Source organism: Rhea americana, unplaced genomic scaffold (assembly GCF_003343005.1).
Source record: "Rhea americana isolate MKP2758 unplaced genomic scaffold, rheAme1 scaffold_106, whole genome shotgun sequence".
In the NCBI taxonomy this organism is placed as follows: Eukaryota; Metazoa; Chordata; class Aves; order Rheiformes; family Rheidae; genus Rhea; species Rhea americana.
The window spans coordinates 2,496,523-2,521,579 of NW_028185106.1; the positions used below are offsets into that span (position 1 = coordinate 2,496,523).

The following is a 25,057-nucleotide window of genomic DNA, read 5'->3' on the forward strand; positions in this document are numbered from 1 at the left end:
TAAAACAGAATGATATTTTAATGAAAACAAAAAATAGATGATCATTAACCAGGTAAGACAATTTCATGTTATATTTATCCCTCAAAGAATGTCATTCCTTCACATTCAGAGTAACAATCATTAGAATAAGAAGCCAACATTTTTCTTCTATTCCACCTCCTACCCACCACCCTACCCACCCAGTAGACTGCATTATATCAGATGACATACATGACTGTGATACTTTATAACTGGCACCAACCTGCTTCCAGATGCAGTATCATCATTTTGGATTAATTTTACCCCTTGTATATTCCACCTCCTCCATCCTCACCCTTGTTCAACAAAGATACTCAGATCTAGAGCCCTCACTTTTGAAGGTCATTTGAGAATCCATGCTTGACCTAGAACAAAGCAGAAGTCTTTCAGATTCATTTGTGTACCTTCGTGCCCAGAGCTCTCCTGCTGTATTCACTACTCGAGGCTTGAGAGACAGTGTTTCAAATTTCACATAGGTCTCTTTTGCAAGGTCAGCTTCCTTAGCAATCTTAGGTTTCCCATGAAGTTTTAAAACTTTGTAGAGTAAGAAAAATATCAAAGGTAAAACAACTACACATGCTGCACTGCTGGCCACTATCAGAATAGAAAACTGAGAGCTGCTTTTATCATTTAGCCCATCAGTAGAGAAAATAATGCATTGGTCTTTTGTTGGTGGCACTCCTTTGGGAGAGACACATGCCATATATTGAGTACTAGGCTGCAAACCATCAATAGTGACTTTGTTTTTGCTAGAATCGGTACTCAGAGGCAGCATGTCTTTCTCACCATACTTTGAGTACAACACAGTCACTGCAGAGTTGCTTGTAGCACTGATAGTTTTCCAAGTTAAGGTCACTCTTTCATCTGTTTCACTGATCACTCTTATGTTTTTTACAGTGACATTTTGCTCAGCCAAAGCTGTTGTATTCAGGGAAGTCTCCTCATCTTTCCTGCTCACTTCCCCAGTTTGCTTTTTGTTTTCATTTATCACTGCCTTTGAATTTTTCTTTCCATCTCCCATGGGCCTGGATTGCCTCTTGTCAGTAATCCTGGCACTCGTTGATCTTCCAGTGGTAATCAGTGCTGTCGTGGTTGATGAAGTGACAGGTGGCATGGTTGTTCTCTCAGAGACCTGCTTGGATTCATCTTGTGTAGAGTTCTGTCTCTCTGCCTCTTGCTTCCTTCCATATTTCTGCGGCAACATAGTTGTAGTAACCACACCAACCACTGTGACAGTAACAGCAGCTTCTGACATTCCTGCTAAATTCTTGGCTTTACATCTGTATTCCCCTGCATCCTTGTATGAAATCCCTGTCAAGCTTATTATGGACCATCTCACACCCTCTCCAGGYGTTTCTTGAATTACTACAGGAAAATGCAAAGAGTAAAATATTATAAAAGGCAGCGGAAGAAAGAGAAAAGTTATTAGACTACTTTTTCCCCCTGAAATCATTTCTGCCAGGAAGAACCGCATATAACAAACATTTAAAAACAAACAAAGCAAAACAAAATAAACCCTCCACACCCACACACTCTCCAACTATGGAATATAATATTATTGCAGAAAAGTGCTCAGCTTGGGTAAAAATGGAATTGAAGTTCAGCAGGAACTACAAGATAATTTGCATTTGCACTAAGTAAAACAAAATACAAAGTGAAATTAAGTATCTTAAAACTGTCAAGTGACTAGGAAATAAAAGTCTGACTTCAGATGACACTAAACACACTAGCCATTTAAAATATTTTGGGGAATTATCTACTCGACTCAAGACAATTCAGTGCTTTGGATAACTACCCTCCTCAGATCTAAAATTTAATCTAACTGCTAACTACTCRGCATTAGCAAGAAACTTTTTCTGCAAGTTATTGCATAAATATCTGTCATAGCATATTACAGCTAGAAAGGTATCAGACAATCACAGCTTCTTCAGTATTCAAGATACGCTTTGCAAATAAGCAATAACATTTGCAAATAAAATGGACAAGACATACTGTGTTTTAAATGGCTCAGTTATGGCCTCACTAGTTTTTCCTAACTTGGAATATGTTAAACCAAAAAGGAGATTTCAGTCCTGAATTCTCCTTTCTGCTTTTCAGCTCTTGAGTTAGAGTCTAACTCAGCCTCTATTTTCCTTTATTCTTCTCACCTGTCATCCATTTCCCACCCTCACCCCACATTTTTATTATACATCACACCTAGAATCAGATTAGCCTGTTGGATCTCTTTAGGTTCAGACCTAGACAAAAAATTTTATAACAGCAGTTTCACAGGATACAATTGCCAGCATGGTGGAATATCTGGTCCATTTTTTTTTTTACGATAATGTTCGCAAAGCACAAACAATCCAATACTTTTCTCTCCCATTTCCCAGAAAAGAGCTATTATACCTGTATAGTTCACTGGCATATTGTCTGACCTAGTCCAAGTAAGCTGTGGCGTTGGGTATCCAGTTGCATCACAGCGTAACAAAACATTGCTTCCCAGCGGAGAAGTGATTTTTGTTGCTGACGTCATCACAGATGGTTTAAGACACTGCTCTAACTCAGCTCTCTGGAACAAGATCCCTGCCAAGCTCTCAGGTCCACTACAAGAAACCAGTGGATCAAGGAGTATAACTAAGGTATCCACAATTTTGGAAAATTCAATTAGCTTTGAAATGCGACAGTCACAAAACCATGGATTGTCCTGCAAACCTGAAGCGAGAGAAAAGAAAAAAAAAAGGTAATCAGGCAATATTTGAGTATTGTGATTACAGTATGGTATATGATTATACCAAGTATGATTAAGGAGGGCCATGAGCGTAATCTGATTTAATCTTTCCTCCTTCAATTTGTCTTTTTTTTGTTTGGCTAGTTGATGGCAGATTTTTTGCAGAGATGAGGACAAAAATTATGAATGTCTATTAAACTAAATCTTTCACCACAGAACTTTACAGGGTATGGTAATAAATTGATAATAAATAATAAATGGCATGGTAATAAATTGGAGTATGATAATAGATTAGTAGTAATAAAGCACTACTTTGTTAAACTGCTATTTATCTAGGAAAAAAAACACTTTGAAAAGACACCTTAAGACTGATGGTACAGTACTTCACCTGCCTGCGATGCTTTCTAGGTCTACTGCATCCGCTCATTCTCCTCTGAKCTCAGCTCTTGTTCAGGCTCTTCTAGTGTGCTCTTCTCAGAGCCTTTTTTAAATGGGTGCAGAGAACATGATGATTAAAGGGTTTACACCAATAGCTCTGCCCCGTGAAGAAAAGGATGTGGGCTAAGCAAAAGGGAAAAAAAAAAAAAAAAAAGCTTTAGGTCAAAAAAATTCTTATCTGGCTTTGAACTATACCAATGTTCACAGAAGTCTGGCTTTAATTTTGGACAGTCTTTGAAACATTAAAAAAAAAAGAAAAAGGAGAAGAGAGGAAAATGGGAAGAATCATGAAAAAAGGCTGATGACTATAACGTTTTTATGATGGCATACAAGAACACTCTCTCTCCACTTCTGTTGGGTACAGTATTTGCTTTTGATTCCAAAGTCTTTCAATGATGCATTTCCCCCTCTTGGTGAATGGCTAGGATGGAAATGGCGTGGCCATTTCTGAGAAGCACAAGTTTAAAGCCTCAGCTGGTATCAATTCTTTTGCTATGCTGAATTCTACAGAGCAACATCCATTTTACCTGGTAAAACAGCACACAGATTATCACTCACTTGCTCATTTGACTCACACYGTTGGGATTACGTTTTTTATTTTCTTTCAGCATTAACAATAAACAGAACTTAGATGAAATGAGGGATAATATGCTAAAAGTAACTACAAGAACCCCTCACTCTTGCATTTACCAATTAGTGCAACAAATAAGTCATTAACTAAACCCAAATGGAAAGAAAAATAAAAACATATGAAACATTTGCTAACATTATTCAGTGAGTATTTTTAGGAGTTATCAAACCAACCAATGGAAATATTCTGTATTAGCAATCTCTACTTTTCATTTTGAAAAAGTCTAGAGATATAAAAGCACATGAATAATTAACTCCTATTGTCTTTAACTGCCTGACCAGGATTAGGTTATTTTAAGCGCAATGGCAGTGACTGGTTAAAACATCGGTAAAGCCTGATTAATCCCCGCTCTTTAAAACAAGACTTGACCTGAAGGGATTCCATGACTGACATCACAATCCAATTTCACTCTTCCAGACGTAAGAGATTTTACATCTATTCACTACTTGCTGCCCCCAAGAACAGAAAAGGAGCTATCAAGGAAACTGTAACAACAACTGCTTTTCTTTAGAAAAGAAAAAAAAATTAATCTCCAAAATACAAAAAAGTTCACTGTAAACTTCAAATACATGCTCACAAGCAAAAAAGACACCCTCTGAATGTTTCCCTTCGACATGTCTAGGCACATCAACTATTTCCTCACAGAAATTCTGCCCAATCAAGTACATGCATGTAACTATTTGTACTCATCTTAAATGAGGCAGGTTTTACTTTGTAGTCAGATAGAGGTAATATTCTCCTCCTCCTTTTTTTCATTCTTACTTGCTTACAAAGGGATTGCTCACAAAGATTTTCCTCTCTATGTTACAAAGAGATTGTAAGAGAGTCTGGAAATGAAATTCCCCCATAATAGAGGAAGGTAGACAGGCCCCACCAGAAACAAGGCCTCAACTGATAGACTACTTCTGTAAGAAATGCTGCTGAAAGGATGTAAGCTCTTCAGTACGGACTCTGCGCTATCCATAAAGCACAAAAGTATGGGKGGAGCTGTGCTACAAGCAGACAGCAGGGTTGGAAACTGTGTCCAAAGAATTAATCAAGACCAATTCTCAGAGATGATAGGGCTCACGTCCCACACACAGGCAGCAGACTCTCCCTTGCACTGAATTCTTTTGAAAGTATTTCTTCTGCTACCTTTCTCCCTCCTGCAGGGTTTACTGTAGGTAAGGATGGATCTTACTATTTCTCAAACTAGTGCAGTGCTCAAAGGTCTTTCATCTATATAAATACATGGCTTTCGTATTCTCCCAATATCCAAAAGGAGAATCAAAGATGATCCAACCTAAACAGAGTAACAGAAATTGATAAAATAGAAGAAAAGTGAAGCAAAGATGCAGGAAAAATCGTAAGATTGGACAGTTTGTCTAGCTTAGGACCCAAGTTTGATTGTCCCAGATCATTCTGAGGGCCTGGATTGAGCAGATGAAGAAAACTATAGTCTCAGAAGACTGCACTTCTGTGTTTTAGTGCAAAGGAAGAGAGTGTTCTTTCAAAGTTAGTCTTCTCATCTCCTCTACTCATCACACTTCCCAGATGTGTATATATACACACACATACACATTAACACATGCACATATTTTTAAAATGTATATATCTATACGTCCATTCCCTGCCTCCATGGCCCAGCCCTTCTATTTATTTGGGTCTTGCTGATATCTGCCCACATTCACATTATTTGTGTAAACTCGCACAGCCATCTGAAGTCACAGCCATCTGAAGTCACTAAGCTATGTGAAATCCCCAAATGAAAAAAATGAAAGCACTACTGAGTTGGAAGGATGGATAATAGCTCTCAGTTTGATTATACTTCAGTTAACTATTGAAGAGAACAGAAATTGGAATGTAAACCTAGATGCCAAACTACWGAGAGTACTCTGAAATTTAACAGCTTGTGTTTACAAGACAGTAAAAGTAAGAAAGAACACATGAAAGAATGAAGAAAGGTTAAAATGGAAAAAGAATTGAAGAAATTGSAAAAGATAAAGAGCTTTAATAAAGGAATGAGATTGAATCCTTTCAGAAAAATAATTTTTGGAGAAGAGAAAATAAACATCATGACAAATCTCCAATGGCACATGTATCTGTTGGATCACGAAGTATCAACCCTGGATTCTTCTGGAGAAATACTAAGGCAGCTTATTTACCTGAGACAGAAATACTAACGAAGTCAAAGCAAGAGTTGATTAATACTGATATGCATTGCAATATGCCAATGCAGTGTATTTTAACATTATTACAGATTAGAAATTGCTGTAAAAACCTGYCTTTATTCTAATTTTAGCACATTTAAAATGTGCTCTCCCTTATTTATATCCTGTGTGCATGTATGATGGCAAATACATGTATGTGTGTGTCTGTGCATGCCTATTTTTGCCGCCTTCTCAGTAAGCAGTTTCCCCATGCCATATCAACATGGACTTTACCATTTGAAATAGCTGTGAGCAAAATTTCCTTTGTAAATCAGTAACCAGTCTCAGGCCACAATCTGAAGTACAATGTATTGTTTTTCATCTGCAGCAAAATGCCAAYAAAAAAATCAGGTTTTGGGCCAATGGAAATACACATCAAAGCTTGGCCCAACCTACCCAAGACTCTCCTCTAAGTGAAGCCACAAGATTTTTTGATCCATAATCATAAATAGCAAAGCTCATGTCTCCCACTGATTCCCTGTGCTTCCTACACAGACTGTAATCACCAGGGAGTAGGTTCAGGAAAAGCAGCATCTACTTCACTGCCCAACTAGTCCAACTAGTGTGGAGCCTGATGAACCTGCTGTGTTTCAAATTCTCAGCACCTATACAGGCAAAAGGCAAGATTTCATCTAACAGTTTCTCTGTGAAATCCTGGATTTCTTCATCCCCCTCATTTTTCATATGGAAAATGCTACTACTGTCATTCAAGCCAGAAATTTCAATTTTTGCATTGCATCTAATGCTGAAGCTTAGCTGTGATTCGGATCAAAGCATTAGGGTACAGCTCCAGTGCTAACCAAGACAGGGCCAGAGGTTGAACTCCTGTGCTGGTCCCTTGATAATTTCTACTGCTTAATTGTCAGCTTTTCCAAAGCTTCATTTTGAAGCATTTCAAAGAGCTCTCTCCAAGACAAAGCCAAACACAGTTCCAGGGATAGTTCACTCCAAGGACCACTCACTGAAGAATGCATTGACAGATGATGCCAAGGATGGCTCCCTCTGTTCTGTTCATTCCTCCAACATAAGCACAGCAGAGAGCTAGCCCTAAACTGCATGGATGACAGCCAGAGTGAGCTACTGGGGCTTAGGGTTAAGGATCATTCCCTGACCCTCGTTCATTTAGCACAGCATCCACATTGCAGWATATCATGCAATGGGGTAAGTAAAGAGGTCCCAGAGTAAAAAGATTATGAACTGAAATAAGGAGATGCCAGTTTGTCAGTCATCAGCCCATTGCTTCCACAAGACAGTTCAGACTGAACATGGGGAACCTGAACTTTCTCTAACATGCAACTCTCTTGAAGTTCAAGATACTGCAGATGAAACTGAAAAAAAAATACATGCACAACTATTTAAGTTTGGGGCTTTGCTGTTGTTGAGGTCATTAATCAAACACAAGTGACAATTTTCTTTTGCCAGAACAGGAAAGGAGCCGGTTCAAGCCATAATTGCTTACACTAAACAGAATCTGAATTTTAGCAACCACACAAAAATCAGCATTTCTGTGCTCTGGCTGCAGTTACCATTCCATGTAGGCAAATGGGCCACATTGAATGTTCCCAATGAAAACAGCCAAGAGGGCATAGGACACTCTTTGAGTAACAAAGTGAGTACTGTGTGCAACTGTGGGCATCACATTTTAAAAGAAACGTTTTTAAAACACAGGAAAGTCCAGAAAGAATCAGTAAGTATGGTAGGAAATGGGGGTGGGGGGAGACTAAGAAATGAGCGAAAGAAATGGTTTGACTAGGTAAGAAAGAAGGCAGCAAAACAGAAAGGAAAATATGACCATCTTTCAATATATGAAAGATTACTCTAATAGACAATAATCAGTTGTTCTGCACGTCCATCTCATGTAGGACAAGTAATCAGCTTAGTCTGCAGTAAGGTAGATTGAGGTTAGATATTAAGAGAAACTTTCTCACTATACTGATAGATAAGCACTRGAAAAGGTTACAAGCGAAGGCTACAGAATGGCCTGCCTGCAAGTTTTAAGAACAGCAACAGCATAGCCAAGTAGCAGGAAGGGTTCGGTCTGTCTGGATCTGCATACCAGCTGCAGCATGTGCTAAAGGAATTTTTAAGTTCTTCCTGATCTTGTGCTTCTGTGATCCTCACTTCCATCTCAAAGGGGAGCATCTATGGAGTACAATTCTCTTCCCTCAGTTCCAGCAATCCCAGTAGAGACTTCTAGGGATGGCAGAGAGGAAGCAATGCAGCAGAGCGCACCTTTAGCCTGCCTTCTAAGCCAACATCTTTGGCTGAAGCATTAGAGACATTTTGACTCTCAGGTCATCTCTCTGAGCAGTTTCTTTTGGACTCAACCAATCATTCTTAGAATCTACTGTTTTGCAATTGTCCATCAAAATCAACCTCAGAATGAGTTTCTGGCAAGGGATGTGAGTGCTACAACTAAAACTTAGACAAAGCACAATAATTTAGATAATAAAACTAACACTTAATGGAGACAAAGTGAGCTTGTCATAGAACAATATATGACATAAGAAATACTCCACTTTCTGATCTCTAGAAGACAACAACATATTCTTACTCACTTTATGATTTCTTGTATAGCAAACATTGCCTACATGTATTGAGATACCATCAAAAAAAGGCCATGAGATACATTCATTGATCTCATGGCCTTCTTGTGACTGTAAGTTTAGCAAATTACCCACAGCTCAAAGACAAATTTATTCAATACACTACAATGAAATTACTACCTAGCAATTTGGATTCTCAGATTCAGACCKGTAATGACTGCACAGAGCATCCCCTCAGAATGTAACCTCAAAAAGGGAAAAGCAAAGTGTTCTTTGAAACCTGTATGCTTTCCYCTCTGGAGATCTGTATTTAAACTCCATTTTAGTTCATACACAAGAATGATCTAAAGATCCCATCCTAAGTCTCTAGAGCTAAAGTCAGCATTGGTACCAGAGAGTCTGCTAGGACTAAAAGAGGTTGGCAAAGTGCACGTACCAACAAAGCCTGCAGGGTTTTTTTGTTTTGTTTTTTTKGGGGGGAGGGCTTGAAGGGTTAAGTAGTGAGAGCAATATAAGACAAGCAAATTAAATAACCACTGGAACTCTCATGTGAGGAAATCCTCAGCACAGTCAGCTCCTACTTTGATCCCTCTAGTAGCCCTCAGTGCAGCAACAAGGAAAGGGGTGCCAAGCTGGACTTACTTTTCCAGCATTTTTGTAATGAAATAAAAACCAAGATCCTTTTCATGCTGCAAACCTACAATTACCATGCATGTGAGGAGCTTGATCAGGCTACTTGCATTGATTAGGTTACCTGCACACATTCTCACCTGAATGAGTTTTAGATTGCAACTTCTGCTGCAAAACAAAGCAGCTAAACACAGGAACACTGAATACTGGCTTTAGACCAAGAAGTTAGACATAGTGGGTAGCACAAATGCAGGGCAGATCTTTACTAGTGAGTACAGAACTCCTCCAGTTAGCTTATGGAGAGCCAGTTGATCACCTGCTGCTGGTTTTCTTCTCTTCCACCTGCTACACTGCACTTAAAAAATGCCAAAACACACACCTATCCATGGAGAAACAGTGACAGAAAAGAAAGCTATTGATGCAGCTGCACCAGGCATATTCTGAAATCACAAGAGAAAAAAAAGGGATACCTGAAAGACCAAAAACGGTTATATAAAGTGTGAGAAAAAGCACGAAGTCACAAGTTGAATTGATATGCTGGTCTACTAGAAACTAGAGAGAGTTGGAATATAATAATGAAAAATAAGTCTGGACAGACCAGGCTTAAATGCTTTATCTTAATGCTTATAAGAATTGCTATGAAATCTTGGGTATCACAGTTCTTTTCTTCCTCTCATTTTTCATCGTGTAAATTGGGGGRAAAAAAAATCAAGACAACTAGTCAGCTTTACAGCAATGCAAAGTCAACRTGAGTCAGGGGGAGAAGAAAGTTGCCCTCTCTTGAACCACCAATACAGTCTGCAACACTGTATTTCAGGAGAAGCTYTCATAAGGGTATTGACTCTAATCATCTGAGTTGTGAGCTACTGGGGAAAACAGCCCTAAATGAACCTGCTTGTGTTTGCAACCATACATATACAGTGATGAGGGCAATATCACCAGAAATACAATTTTTATGAAGTCCTACATTTATCTGAACACTTGATATTCTTTATGGCCTGTACTTCTGTAGACAGGAATCCAATAGCTTTTCTTCCTCAGGGTTATAAAAGAGAAGCAACTCTGAGGTTGCTACATTCATTTTATAATTGACACCAACAGGAAAAAAAATGTTATAAATAAACAAATATATCTCACAGAGCAAACCAGAAGCATGTCTTGGATTAAAACCTACTCTCCTAAACCCCAGGCTAGTGCCCTACCTGCTTCATTTTGCAAGTTAACATTTATGTACTTTTTAATAAGGAATGAGACAGGCTCTTGAACATACCCAAAATTACTCTCTGCGTTGCCAGAATGTCTGTATTCTTGGATGGGACTGCTTCAGAGAACAGGGGCCAAATGTCCATTAAGTCTGATGGCAAGGTCGTTAGCTTGTTGCTGGATATGTCCAGGTAGGTGAGGCTTCTCAGGTACCTCCCGGCATCTGCTGGAATGCTGGTCACTTTATTGTTATGTAAATCAAGGGTCCGTAAGTTGGGCATCTCTGCCAGGGATTCCCATGGGAAAGTTGAGAGCAGGTTACCATCCAACCGTAACTCATGCAGTTGTTTCAAATTATAAAAACTGCTGGTATCAATGTTAGCTACACAGTTGTAAGTTACCCACAGGTATTTGAGATCTACTAAATAGTAAAAGGCTTCAGTTGGGATCCTTCGTACAACAGTTTTTTCTATACGAAGCTTTACAGTATCCACAGGAACATTCACAGGGATCTCAAACATATCAGGATCATTACAGAGCACAGACCTGGCATCAAAAAAAAAGAGAGAGATCTGCACTTAATTATCAGAAATTTGTATTTCAGWTTTCAATGCAAATGACATTGTTTTTTCTGCCAGTAGTATTGAATAAAGTAATGTCAAATCAGGAACAGTCCTCTGCATTTAAAAGAGACAATTAAGAGTAGCTAGCTGCTAAATACAAAGCCATCAAAACAAAGCGTTGTCACACCATCTGTTCCTACCAGAAACACTGCTAGTCATATAACAGTAGTGTAAGATATGCAGCTATTTCTAAGAAACAACGCTAAACTGTAGTTTGYAATGTGCCAGAAGATGTTACTTTCAATTTCCTCAGCCCTCTTCCTTACAAATTGCCTTGCACAGAAAACAATAAAACGTATACCTTGTTCCAGTGCCATCACTTCTGCCATGGTAAATGCAAGTGCACTGCGAAGGACAAAAACCACTTACTTCTTCAAAAAAGCTCATTACGAGGTATAAGCATGTAAACAGATACATGCTTCTTCCCAGAAAAACCGATATAAACAAATTTGAAGACTTTATTCCCAGGTGCTCATGTGCAGTGTGCTACAAATGTGAATGTAGACATCCATTTAGTAACAGCAGATTATAGTAGATTAGCCAAGATCTGTAGTTACTTAACCTTCAAATGTATCCTGGAAGGGGTCAGCTAAACCAGCTTCTTTCTTGTGTCAGAACACATTCTGTTCCAAATTACATTCAACATGTTTCAAGACTATTTTAATATGCAGCTGTGACTGTAGGAGTAGTACAAAATAAAATATTTCTTTGCTGCTCCTTAGGGCCAATGTATTAGCTAGTTAATGCCCGTGAAGTATTCCAAGGTCCCTGAAGGAAATCTAATACAGCAAGTACATCAACACAGTACTAGAAAATATTCTCACAAGAGGATATTGCATGGCAGCTACTTTAATACTAGAAAATACAAACTAATAGAAATGCCAGACTTCAGAGCTTTAAAAAAATCATTTTAAGAGGTTTTACCAAAAACTTGCCTATTTTAAATAAGTTACACACTGCAAAGCCAAACTTCAGATATATGCATATACATAACTTTAATATTAATAATATTAAAATATAGCCACAGAAACAAACCATTTGCTAGTGCAAATCATACTCAAAAGTCTTGTGAAGTTCAGTCTCACCGAGCCAGGTTTAAAATACATGTAAAAGGTTTATTTTCTAAGCATGGTATCTCAGAATCAATTGCATTATTTGATCTGGCTTTTTCATGTTTGATGTACATTAAGTTGAACATTTTGCATTCCAAAGTGACTGACTACTTACAGTAGTATCCTTTCAGACAGGCATTAAAGGTCTTAAAAAAATAACCTAGAGAGCTGAGTACTGTATAAAGTCACAGTGGATTAAATTTGTCTGAAGGATCATTGAGACTTTGGATTGGCAAGTGAGAAGATAACCTGAGAATAATCAAGAGTGCATACACTACCATCCACATATAGATCTATACACAGTCATTCCTTCTATTCTGCGTAAACCCATTGTTCTCATTGTCAAATCCACTTTTCGAAAATTATTTAACAGATCTGTATAACCATGAGATTGACTTAGAAATGATGAAAAATCATCATAAACATTTACTCAAYTTTATGTGCCTTCTGGGTGTCAAGTTTTAGAATGCAGTTTGCCTTATTTTCAGGACTTTCTGCACAGTCACATCTTTCTCACAAATTCATATGATTCTGTGAGCCAAGACTTTCAACTATCACAAAACCCCTGWAAAATCCTCTAAGCTGGTAACAACAGATTCTCGAGGGTTTGGCTAGGTATTCTAGTATCTTAACATAGTCACTGAAACAGAACTTTGCAAGGCATGCCAATCTGGAAACTCAGTTTAGCTATATATATATTATGTATATATGTATATACATAAATACATATATATGTGCATGTATACTTGTATATAAACACAAAGGGAGAATCCAGAGTATTGAAATCCTGGAAACTTTAAAGGGAGGTTGAGGACAAGTCATTTACAAAAGAAATCTTTGCTACTGAAGCTAAGCACTTCCAGCTCTAGTCTCTCCCTGCCCCTGCCTCACCTTGTCCAAGAGTCTAATGAACACTTCACTAGTCTTTTTTGTTTGGAATAGACATATTGGGCCATTCAGCCTCATTGCCTGAAACTAAAGTCTAAACCTTTTTTTCCTTTTTGTTTTTACACCATCTAAAACATTACTGTGATTAACAGAAAACAGCTGGCTGGATAAGGCAGATTATTATACCAAACAATTAACTGTAACCCAGATTTGACTTTTTTCCATTTAACATATGCAGGCAAATGAAGCAAGTTTTAYGATGTCAGTGCATTCTGAGATACACTCATGGGCAAGGCATTATTTATAGTTATCTCCTGTCGTCTCTGACATCGCACCATTGCCAGAATTGCCCTCCGAAACCTGAAAAGGACAAAAAAAGGAAAGCAGAGATTGTTAGTCCAAGAAGCAAATACAAAGAAAAAGTGGCTCAACTGGTTATAAGTACTACAACGGTATTCAATCTTAGCAAAACTTCATCAGTAAAAAAGTGTGTATTTGAAATTTAGGAATATCTGAGTCTTATTCCACTCACACGTACAGAAATAACTCAATCAAGTTCAGTGTTTCTTCTACAATAGGGGTCACAGTATGTTTTGCTTAGTGCTGGACAGGGTACAGCCATGACAAAAGTAAACTTACAGGGTGGGGGGGGGGGCAGGGGGAAGGAAGAAGTCAAACTTTCATTGACACGGCAAGATCAGATCAGCTCACCTGGATGGAGATCACAGGCTCTGCTTGTAGGCTGGTGGTAGAGAAAGGAAGGATACCTCTTTCCAAAATATACAGTTCCCAATCAGAGGCATTGGTTTGGTTAGAGTATATGATATGTTTGCTCAAACAACAATAGAATTATTTTGGGGTGGAAAGAATAGGTTGGACTTATTTTAATGAAAAGTATCAATCCACCCTAAGCAAGTTAGAATATGACGCACTCAAGATCAAGCAAGAAAATCCACAGAAGTTACAAGTCACTAAGTAGCCACCCATTTTGGCCACAGACACGAAAAACAAGGCTACTGCTGATGCAAACCAAATTCCACAATGAGTCTCTCATGATAAATCACAAAATAACTTTGAACAGAGATCTGACAAAAGCATTACTATTGTGTTTTCAAAAATCTTTATCAATTTAGTATGTTCTGAATCTGACCCACACAATTTCTTCATGCCCAAAAAGGCCATGAAGTAGACTGGTACTCTCAGTTCAAAATTAGGAACACTTACTTCTTGTTTGCAGCAACATAAATGCAGGGATTATAGAATGTAGAAGATTTTGCGAACAGAGGAGCTATGATGGCCATTGCAGGAGAAATTTTCTTTGGGTCTCCAAAGGAAGACCATAAACATACAATGGAATATGGAGACCATGCCACCAGAAACATCACAATCATCACAACAGACATCTGTAAAACAAGAGGAACACACATAACTGGTATTACCTGCTCATAAACACCTCACAACCTAACCACAAATGTGCATGCACTTGTGTGAAAATACAACTATACAAAACCAAATAATCGAAAAAYAACACACAAATCACATGTCCTGACTTATTTGAGAGGTTATAATGAAATCTCACTTTGGGGATTTTATAGTACATCACACAGGCACATAGTTTGACACGCTGTTATTTTATCATACACAATCTTCCTTCACAATCAGCACTATTGATTATGCTGAATGCGTCCAGCAAAAATTAAAAAGGCCAGAGAGGACTTTGTGCATGAATCATGACTGCCCAATACTAAGTTGGAAATTCACTGCATGYCGTCAACAAATTCTTTCTTTCAAAGCACACGTTACCTTAGTTGTACTGTTTTATTATCACATACCTCTAAAAAGCTCTGATTATGTCTACCAGAGAATGGCTATCTATCTCTAAAAAAAGAAAATGCCATATTTGAAAACGGTCAGGTAGTCAACATCATCTAACTCACAGAAGGTATCAATTTTTACACAAACTACCTTAGTCTACTTCCYAGCTACTATCTTTGGTTTCTCTTTGAGCATAAACAACCTGAAGTCTACTCTCTGGCTCTTCTAAAGAAAATACAATAAACTGCTTCCTGAAATTACAATGTTCTGATGGAATGACAGATTCTCTTTCAAAATAGACTTGAGATGCACATTAAAAAAAAAAAGGCAGAAAACCCCACCAACCACAGAGCACAGCATGGCACCAAGCAGTGACAAACTGGGGGGGAGGGGGAAGGGGAAGGGGAAGGGGAAGGGAAGGGAGAGTTAGAATCAATTAGGACAGAAATCTTTTTGTCAACCTTTGTAAAATCTTTTACAGCTTTTGTCAGGAAAGTGAATCAATAACAAACTGAAAGGTGAACCTCAAATTAAGAGGACAAATGTATCACGTGTGTGTGCACGCATGCATATGTGCATTTTTTATACATACTTATGTTATGAAAAAAATCACACACACATATATACATATGTGAATGTATGAATGTATGTATGTATATATCTGTATGTACATCTGTGGAATCTATTGTTATAAAAATCAGGCCAAGAATTGTCACCTCAGCTAAATTTCAGTTAATATTCAGTAAGTAACAAGAAAAAGGGAGACTGGAGGAAAAATGCTTAAAAGGCTGTATTGTTCCTCTATCTCCAAACTGTGACACAGAAGAATGAGCGTAAAAACAGAAGAATGTGCGTAAAAAGAAACAGCCTTCATTTGTCATACCTTTGTTACATCTACTTGGTCAGACCAATCTATATTGATGCTCTCCAAGCAGTTACTGGTGGCATATTGTTTCATTGTCCGGGAAACATTGTAATAACAGTAAAACATGACAGTTAAGGGTACAACAAAATTAACAGCAATTACACTCACTGTGTAGGAAACAAAGGACCTGATAAGACAAAAAAACAAAAAAGAAAACACAAAACACCACAGTAACTTACAACTATCCATCCATGAAAAGTTACTACAKAATTTGGTATTCTGATTTCATTGTTTATGACATAAAAAAGAGCTTTTAAAGAATTAGGAAAATTTTCCTTAGCTTTAGTTTTTATTAGTGGCCACAAGTCTTGCAGTTTTCAAGCATAGCTTTTTTCCTACAGTTTTTCCCTAGACCTGTTCTGTATTTTTTCCAGGATTTATGAATGATTTTTTTATATAATTTTGGCTTCATAATTTATTAAGAAAAAGTTATTCTCATAGTAGTAAATTAAATAATGTTAACCTTCAACAAGACAACAGATTTAAAAAACAGAAAGGAGGGGAGAATCTTACACATCATTTTTCCTCCAATTTACTGTGCATGTTGCTCCAGTAGGATCAGGAGCATAGCTAGCCCAGCCTACAGTAGGCATGGAGGCCCAAAAGACTGCATTTATCCAAGCAGAAATTATTAGAGTGGCGTAGTTACGGGTAGTCATTCTTCTTCCTGTAACCAAGCACAGACAATCACAAATAGCTGTCATCTTCTGTTTTCTTCCAACACTGAACTTGAACCACAAGTGGGTTCCAGAAAGCCTGTAACCATATTAATGGTAACAATCCTTTCAGAGGTTAACARTTCAACAACTTCCAAACACTATAGCAAAACCGTTTCATACTGCTAATGAATGACAAAGCTTTCCAGCTCAAACACACTTCATACTGTCACCTATCCCTACTCAAAGCATACTGACAATACCCAATTCTAATCCCACATACAAGAAAGTTTACTATACAACAGTGCATTCAAGAGCGAGCAGCTTTGTGTTTGCAGGAAAGGAAAAAGAGAAAGAAAGAGGGGAATTAACAGTTATAGTATTAACAGTTATAGGACAGTTGTAATAGGTAGGAATGAAAAAAAATACAGTATGGTGCTAACAATATTAGAGGCACATATCAGCTTGATAGCAGCCAGAAACATCCCACAGTTGGAGGCTTTTGGTGTGCTTCTGCATACAGGTAGGGCCTTCTAATAAGTAGATTTAGCAAACACAGTTTGTAAATGGATGAAAAAAGACAGAACACCAGCCCAAAATCTGCAATTTCCACCTGCAAAAGCAGTACCATTCAAATAACGAGACTATGCAGTGAAGCAAGTACTGCAGGATTATGTCCTAATTTAAAACTATGCTCAGTACTCCATTTACTCTTAAGAAAATAATACAACTAGAATGATAGTTCACAGAAATCATACAGTGAATGATTTTTTATTACGAATACAGTACCTATATCAGGCCTGCAGATTGTCAGATAACGGTCAACTGCAACAACAGTAAGCAAACCAATACTTGCCATCCCAAAAAAGATATTTAAGGCAGCATAGATCTGAAATTTAAAAAAACATCCTTTCTGAGAAACCTTTCAAAGGTATAAGCACAAGTTTATGGACTGAATCTAAAGTACTGCTGATACATTACATTTGGTCTGTGTTCTCTGTTAGCAAGGTACTGAATGAACTGATCCACTGCAGGCAATTTGGAGCTAGCTAATTTCAAATTAAACATCTTAAAAGCAACTTGTTTGCATGTATATTAGAAACCCTAAAGAAGAAAGTCTAAAAATAAATGACATATTAAGTAAATTCTGAGATTCAAGGATAAAGGGTTTGGAGTTTGTGGGCTTCTTCAATTCATGTTTTCAATGCATGTTAAAGAAAACATGAATTGCATTTTTTTCATCATTAGAAGTTAAATCAGGTATCGCTTCAGCAAATACAGGGTTCTGAATGGTCACTCTTCCCTCTGTCATATAACTAAACTTACTTTGCAGATGTAGTACACTAATTTTTTCCCATTGACCTCTATTTTTACATGGTGCCAAGTCTATCGCTAATACACAAGTGATTGTACTGTATGTGCGCTGAAGTCTCAGCGTGATCCAAAAGCACCTGCCCAGTTGTCCTCTGTGCAACCTGACCAGGAATGGTGCCTGGGAGGGCTGTGCTGCCAGCAGCACTCCCAAAATACAGATCCTTCCGCCATCACATGCCACAAGTGGTTATAACAGAAAACATGTTACATTCTGTTGTCTCATTTTCACTTGGTTTAGGTTGGCACGAGTTGTGCTTCGTATGATCTTAAGAGCTCCCAAAGCATTGGTAGTGAGATTTCACATTAACTTCAGCCCATAGAGTCACTCTCAATCCATAGTTATTAGTCAGGCTTCTTCTTAAAAAAATAGCTGAATTTTTAGCTCAACATGACTGTGCATCAAGTAAGTGACACCCATCATCATATACAGGCTCAAGAATCTATGGTGTTACTAATACTTGCCTTGACTAACATTTATAACATTTGCCTTGGTAATACTCATTTTCCTGGCCTCTTAAGCCCACTATTCTATTAAGAGATAGATTTAAGTTGTCGTATATAGCAAGCAAACGGTATTACATTTCTCCTATAAAAGTCAATTTTTCACTAATAACTTTTAAAAATAGGCAGTTGTTAAAACTAGGTCAGATTTTCAATACCACTTTTGCAGGTCTTCATTTTTATAACCTAATAGTCACATTTCAAGGAAGATATATTCATCAGGCAGAACTCATAAAACAATTACCACTTCTGAACTCTTGATTATTATTACATCAAATAAATCTGTGCTATCTAAAACATTTTTCATTTGAGGATTTCATTTTCTAAAGGCATTTTACAATCTCCAGTTGATAAATAAAAGGTTACACTTCAATGCTTTCAGATTTTAAATGATACAATTTATGGTAAAATCCAAACCAAATCCATTCAAAAATTGTTGATTTTAAAGAWGATCAGTTTCAGGTCTACAGTCAAATTTTGCACCTCCACCTCATCTCTAAAAAGAACAAAACATAAAGTAGGGTTACTGTGATCACTTGGTTTGCTTTTAAGTGCTTAAGACTTCGCATCCTAACTGAATTGAAATACCTGGCATCCAGTATATCCAAATTTCCAGCGTCCATGCAGGTCTGAGGCAGCAGACATGGGGTAACCAATGCCACTAACACCAATGTCAGTAAAAGCCAAGTTGATAATAATTGCGTTGGTTGCTGTCCGAAGCTCTTTGTACTTAACAAAGATGCCTAACACAACAATGTTGCTGAAAATGCTTATCACTCCTGTAGGAACAAAGAAAACCGGGAACTTAACGAAAGATGTAGGCAAGCCAGCAATCTGCATGCAAAAGGAAGTGTAGCCTATTGTAATACCTAAGTCCTAAACAAGTTTTATCTTCAATTAAATGCAATTTCATACACAAAAGACATTCAAGAAAGGGAGAAATTCTAATACTAGTTAGAGAAGTTGCACTTGGATTTGGTAAGGGCCCAAGGTGCTAGTGGTTGGCTTTACTGAACCTAGGACTTCCTATGCAATGGCAACAGGAATAGCAAACATTCCAAACAATTTAGGATTACAATTTAGAAATTTCACCCACAGAGTACAGTTTTTTTATCTCACACAGCCAAAAAGAATGCAGACCAGCAAGCTGATATAAAGTAGGGTTACTGGACTTCTGTACAGATTCACCAGGTCTGGCAAAAGCCTCTCTGTCACCACCTTAGTTCCTCCCTTCTCTCAGGAAAGTTTCCACTGTGCATTCAGGTAAAAGCAATATTCCTGGGTGAAAGGAATACAGAAAAATAGTTGTTATGCTCTGACCTTGCTACCCCCATCCTAGCCAGACATACTCCCCTCTCTGTTCTTAAGTGCCCAACTCCTTACAAGACAAGTTGGTTCAGGTTGTTGCAAACTGTGTATTTTCTGAAATACTAAGCCCTGTCAAGCTCTCTAGTCCATCCTTATAGCCTGCCATTGTGGCATGGTTGTGACCCTCTCGATTGCATGACAGTCATTTTCTTCATGCTCCAAGCTCTACGGCTAACTCATAGCTATGCTAGAAGTCCAGCTATGCACTCAACTTGCTCCTGCCTCAGTGATCAATGTATTTTTAAGCCCCTTTGGGCTGGTTTGGYTTGTTACCTTGTTTTGGCATATTTTACCTGTCTTTTCTATCTTTTTAGAACTAGGACTAACAAACCACGCCCCAGAAACAAATGTTCCCAAAACCCCAGTGTGACAAGCGCTTTTACATTTAAACTACCTGCAGTAGAGGCAGCACAAAGCATGTGCAAACTGTGCCTGGAGGTCAATCCTTACACAAAAAATATCCTGTAGACCAAATAAAGAGTTGTAACAAACTATATTAAAGCTAGCATGTACATTCTCCTGTCTTCATGTCCAATGCCTCTGGAATTTGCTTTGGACTTAGCAGTGCTTTATGAGTCCTGGAAGTGTCCAGGACTCTCCTCTTCAAGATCCTTTTCACCAGCAAGCTTTTTCTGACCCTGATAACCTTCACCTTCTCCCTTTCTCTCCTACTGCATACCATTTATATGGCATTTCCACAAAACAGGTTTTCTTTGTTCTGTTTTTTGGTTTTYTTTTTTCCCTCTCTTCAGGCTCTAGCCCACTGCAGAAATACTTAGAGCAAAATCGCAGCCCCCAGGCTCCTATTAATACCAGCAATAACAAGTCTCGCACTACTAATAACAGTAGTAAGAGTTACTGAAGTTAAACACTTCCCTTTGCATCTCACTCAAATGGTCATACCCTTTTTAACAAAATGGAGAATTCCAACATGCTCAAAAAAATACAGAAAACTATTTTAAAAATAACTTGTAAATAATGATAAGAATTGGCAAAGTGGTCATAGATTCCCTAGACCAGCACAGCTGGTAMAATAATACTGATTCAAATTCTAAGTTATTTGTGTATCTTGGGCATCTGAAATTACAAAGAACAGTGGAATGTTATTTTAGAAAAACACAGCATCCACGGAAATGCTTCTAAGAGTTTTTCAGTTTTACATTTAAAGGCTTCACCTATGAACCAAACACTGTACCTTTCACCTTCACAGATCTGTAGGGATAAATCTGTAAAGAGCTTAAGCAAATGGCTGTTACTCTGAATGTAGAGCTAAAGAGCCCGAAATAATAGTATTTGCCTCTTTATAGGATGTTAACCTCGCATTTTAACTACCAGGTCCGTAGAGCATAACCAACACATACATACAGTTAGGCTCAGTAAAAACAGAATAGCAAGCTATCCAGCATAGTGAAATGTCCTCGTTGCCCTGAGGGGCAAAACAAGGATTGTACTACTCTTCTGGGTCCCAAAACAGGAATAGGCAATGACACCAGCGTGTCTGATTTACTCCTCTGTAACTCCAGACTTCTGGAAGCGGTCCCATCTTTCTTCACAGTCATTGTCCACCTTGCTCTGTGGAAATTTATACCCTTCACACCCTCCTGATACCGATGAGATTTCTGCCTTTCTACTTGCTCCATCAAGCCCTGACACATGCTCCTTAGCTTTTTGCTGACACACTTGTGTGGAAAGGGCAATAAGATTTTCAAGTATTATGTAATGTTCTTCCCTCCCTGCCACTGCCAATGCCACAGCATAGGATTAAAAATGTCTAACGTCAATTTACACTAAGACTACAATTTCACTGCAGTTAAAACAACAACCTCAAGCCAGCAGGGTCAAAAAAACTGAGAGAGAGCATCAGTTTCATGTACTTCAGCTCTACAGTTGAACTTTGAAAACTTCTACTGGTGTCAATAARGAAAGTCCTACGAAGGCCATTATTGACAATGCATAGGAAGACTACCCATAGATTTTTAAATACCAGCATGCACCCCAGTACATGAAACTGAGTTTGTCAGATTCTTCTAGAAATCAGTTACACATTTACCATTTCTTTATTTGAACCACTATGTTCAGCAAAAGCCATGTTAATCATGTGAAACAGATATGAAAACGGGCAGAAGAGAAACCAATGCAATTGTAGTAACCTATATAAATATATAAAAAACCAATACCTTGGATAATGTACACTGGTGGTGATACCAACTTTTCAGCTTTTAAATGGAGTTCATCCATTTCAATTATGTAAATTAGTAAAATTTTTTCTATACTTACACTTCACCTAAGGAGTTTCACTGCAATGTTTCATTAATCAGTATCACTCTCCTACATTACAGAAACTCTAAAAGACTGAGTAATCTTAAAATCAACCGAGGAAAAAATCACTTTCAGCTCTATTTCATTTCCATTACACCTATATTCAGTAAAGATTTCAGCACTWCTAAAACAAATTAATAGCAGAGCCAAAAAAGAGTTCTGGGGAGCACAACATGAGAAAGAAGGTAGACTCTATCTTGAATAAAGTGAGGAAGAACATGTAGATTCAAGAAACGCTCTCTTCTCTATTTGAGAGAAGCAGGTCACATTGAAGAACAAAGTTGTTTCTCCAGGCAGCAGATAATCAGTGCCCATTTCTTAGAGGGCAGGGAGTACACAGACAGAGCCCAAGAGTTACAGTAACCTGATAYTGTCAGCCAGGAAAAACTCATCTGATTCAGAAAAATCATGTGGATGCTGCGACTTGGCCTATGAAACATTTTAGGGTTAGACAAGAATTCACATTCTAAACTCTGCTTTTACCTCACATATGCCCTGATCAAGAACAGAAGATTTTTTTTTTTATTTTTCTTCTTCCTAGGGAAGCAAAGAAAACTAAARGAGACCAAATGCAAATACAAACCCTAACAAAGTAAAGCAGAACACATTGGAAGGAGCACTAAAAAAACAAAGTCGAAGGTAAGTCTATGTATAATATGGAATTTACTACTCCAAGAAGTATTTTAAAGTTATTCTAGAGCACTTCATTAAAAGCTGAAGGCTATCGGTGAAGCAGCACTGCTTCCTTTGTCTGAATATCCCTGTGGTCATCACTAAAATTATAAATTGATCACTACAGACAGCAACATTTTAACAATGACTTCCTTCTCAGAAAAAAACAATTATTTGCAGATAATCAAGTATTCAAGCTGTTTAAAAAGAAAAAAATAACAATAACCACTGTATCTTTATTTGTCTTAGAGATCTAGTTATTAATACAATTGAAATCTTCCAGACGTGAGAACTAGTTGCCCTGCTAGTGCATTTGCAAAACAAWCAATCATATTTTCAAAGATGCTGTAGACTTTACTGTCAGAAATATTAATCATTAAGAAAGCAACGTCCAAATTACAGCTGAAAGTTTTACCAGACTCCCTCACTTTAGTAATCCAACCCCTTCATTGCTTCTAAAAAAATATTTAAAAATCATTTCTATACAAAATAAGAAAGAAGAGTTTGGTTGGGTCTGGGATGATCACCTATGAAAAACTATGATCCCTAATGCCAGATATTATGACAGTCTGTAAAGACCACTTTATTACATATTAATGTAATCAATTTGAATTATAATATGAACAAGTACCACACATATTTGGGGTGTCTTACAGATCCAGTTACCTGCAAATAATTTAGTAGTACTGTGGAGTGTCTCTAGTCTTTTAATACTTGACCATCATCCATCTCTACATATCTACTCTCTTCATCCATCTCAGCATATCTACTAACTAGTATTCAGCCAATGACTCAAATTTCCCCAAAAACTTGAAATAATTAAGTTATCAGCCTTTCATTCAAAAACATCCTCTTTGAGAAGATTTTGTATCTCCCACTTCAAATAGCTTCTCTAAATAAAATGTGAGTGTTATCACCTATATGTCTTAAAAAGATTAATATTTTGTAGTATTTCAACAGCTAGTTAACATAGAAAACATGCCCTAAATGTAGGATATGGTYTATCAATAAAGTATTTATAAATGCATTTAATTTTCAATCAAAAAGGTACAGAACGACCACTTTTAAACACAGTAGGTTACAGTTTTTGTTTCAAGGTGTAGCAGTCAATGCTTCAAAAAAAAAAGCATTTCCAAAGCAGCTGCAGTTATAATAATGAGAAAATTTTCAATAAAAAATTATTCTATAATCATTCCAGCCTTAGCTGATGGTCATTACAGTCAATGTGAACACATGATGTCAAGCCTTCCAGCATGCTTTTTCTAATGCATGTCATCAGTGAAAAATACAACTGCAACTGGAGACTGCTCTTCTCTCTGATTAATGACCAGCTCCCTCCCTCTCAGTCACATTCCAATCCTTTCCCTTACATCCCCCTAACAGACACCCGCTCACATGCTCAGACTACACATATATTATTATGAACATGTGGCCCAAGAGAAATCTCAAGATAGCTTCAAGCACATCACAGAAAAATGCAAGATGTGACAGCTATGTCCTATTTTTATCTCTTCTGCAAGCTGGCAGAAATTAATTCTCACTCTCTCCTATAATTACATATCAACAAAATATGTTTTTCAACACACCACACTGCCTTCAAGTATACAGAGGAAAATGTAATGGCTCTGCACACTTCAGTCAGCCTGCTGATTACTGAATTGCCAGTAAACTACCAAAGAAAGCCATTAGATATTTGCATAATACAMAATGAAATACCTCTATAATCATACAAAATGAGCTTTCAAATACACAGTTCTGCTTAAGAAATRCAACAACTTGCTAACGCCCATACCTGCTGTTATTAAGTAAGCTGCAACTATGTTGTGCTCAGTCTGTGTAAAGGCTGAATGAGCTTCATTGTCACTTTCCGAGGAGTTGGTTGAATCATTCAAAAGCATGTTGGAGAGGAAAAAAAAAAAAGAAAAGACAAGACTGGTCTATCCTCGGTGGTAATTCATCAAGCAGACAAAACGCTACAAACCCTGTCAGGCAAATTCTTTCATTATCCAACATATTCACTCAACAGTTTAAAAAAAAAAGGGAGGGAGGGGGAGGCACCCCCTTCCACTGACAGTCTTCAAGTAAGATTTAATTAGACTAAGTAAGTTTACACTCCCCATCTATGCAGGAGGAAAGCTTGTTAATTAAAACAAAGAGCAGCATACAAGAGCACATTTCCAACATGATGCTTAAACTTCATTCTTACTGCTAAAGAGATTAACTGTCACATGCCTCCAAACTTTTTACTTAAAACCTCTTGTGCAATGCTTTCAGCGAAAATTGGCTCAAGGCTGTTGGTCATCAGCCTGGTTTGCAATTAATTCTAATCATCATGGAGAACACAACTACAGCACAATACAGAAACAAAAATGCCAATTTCTCTAAAAAGTAGGACATGCTTACTCTAAAATCCACCTCTTCAAATCTTAAGAGGCCTAC

The 25,057-nt window shown here is 37.6% G+C and overlaps 2 protein-coding genes across 3 annotated transcripts; both read right to left on the reverse strand.

The window, feature by feature from the left end:
* LRIT3 (leucine rich repeat, Ig-like and transmembrane domains 3) lies at positions 1-13,235 on the reverse strand. 2 transcript variants are annotated; one of them, XM_085309293.1, is made up of 5 exons: positions 13,175-13,235; positions 11,290-11,333; positions 10,433-10,911; positions 2,407-2,712; positions 1-1,383 (listed from the first exon to the last, which is right to left on the reverse strand). In XM_085309293.1, the coding sequence occupies exons 1-5, from the start codon at positions 13,211-13,213 to the stop codon at positions 320-322; spliced, it is 1,932 nt and encodes a 643-aa protein (XP_085165419.1). In that variant the 5' UTR covers positions 13,214-13,235; the 3' UTR covers positions 1-319. The 2 variants fall into 2 exon arrangements, with proteins under 2 accessions (XP_085165419.1, XP_085165411.1); XM_085309285.1 differs by lacking the exon at positions 13,175-13,235 and having other exon boundaries at positions 11,290-11,919.
* On the reverse strand, positions 11,959-25,054 carry RRH (retinal pigment epithelium-derived rhodopsin homolog). The gene is made up of 7 exons (XM_085309316.1): positions 24,411-25,054; positions 18,848-19,038; positions 17,174-17,273; positions 16,242-16,395; positions 15,687-15,855; positions 14,213-14,391; positions 11,959-13,348 (listed from the first exon to the last, which is right to left on the reverse strand). Exons 1-7 carry the CDS (start codon positions 24,514-24,516, stop codon positions 13,243-13,245), a joined length of 1,005 nt encoding a protein of 334 aa, XP_085165442.1. The 5' UTR covers positions 24,517-25,054; the 3' UTR covers positions 11,959-13,242.
* Positions 25,055-25,057: the final 3 nt, after the last annotated feature.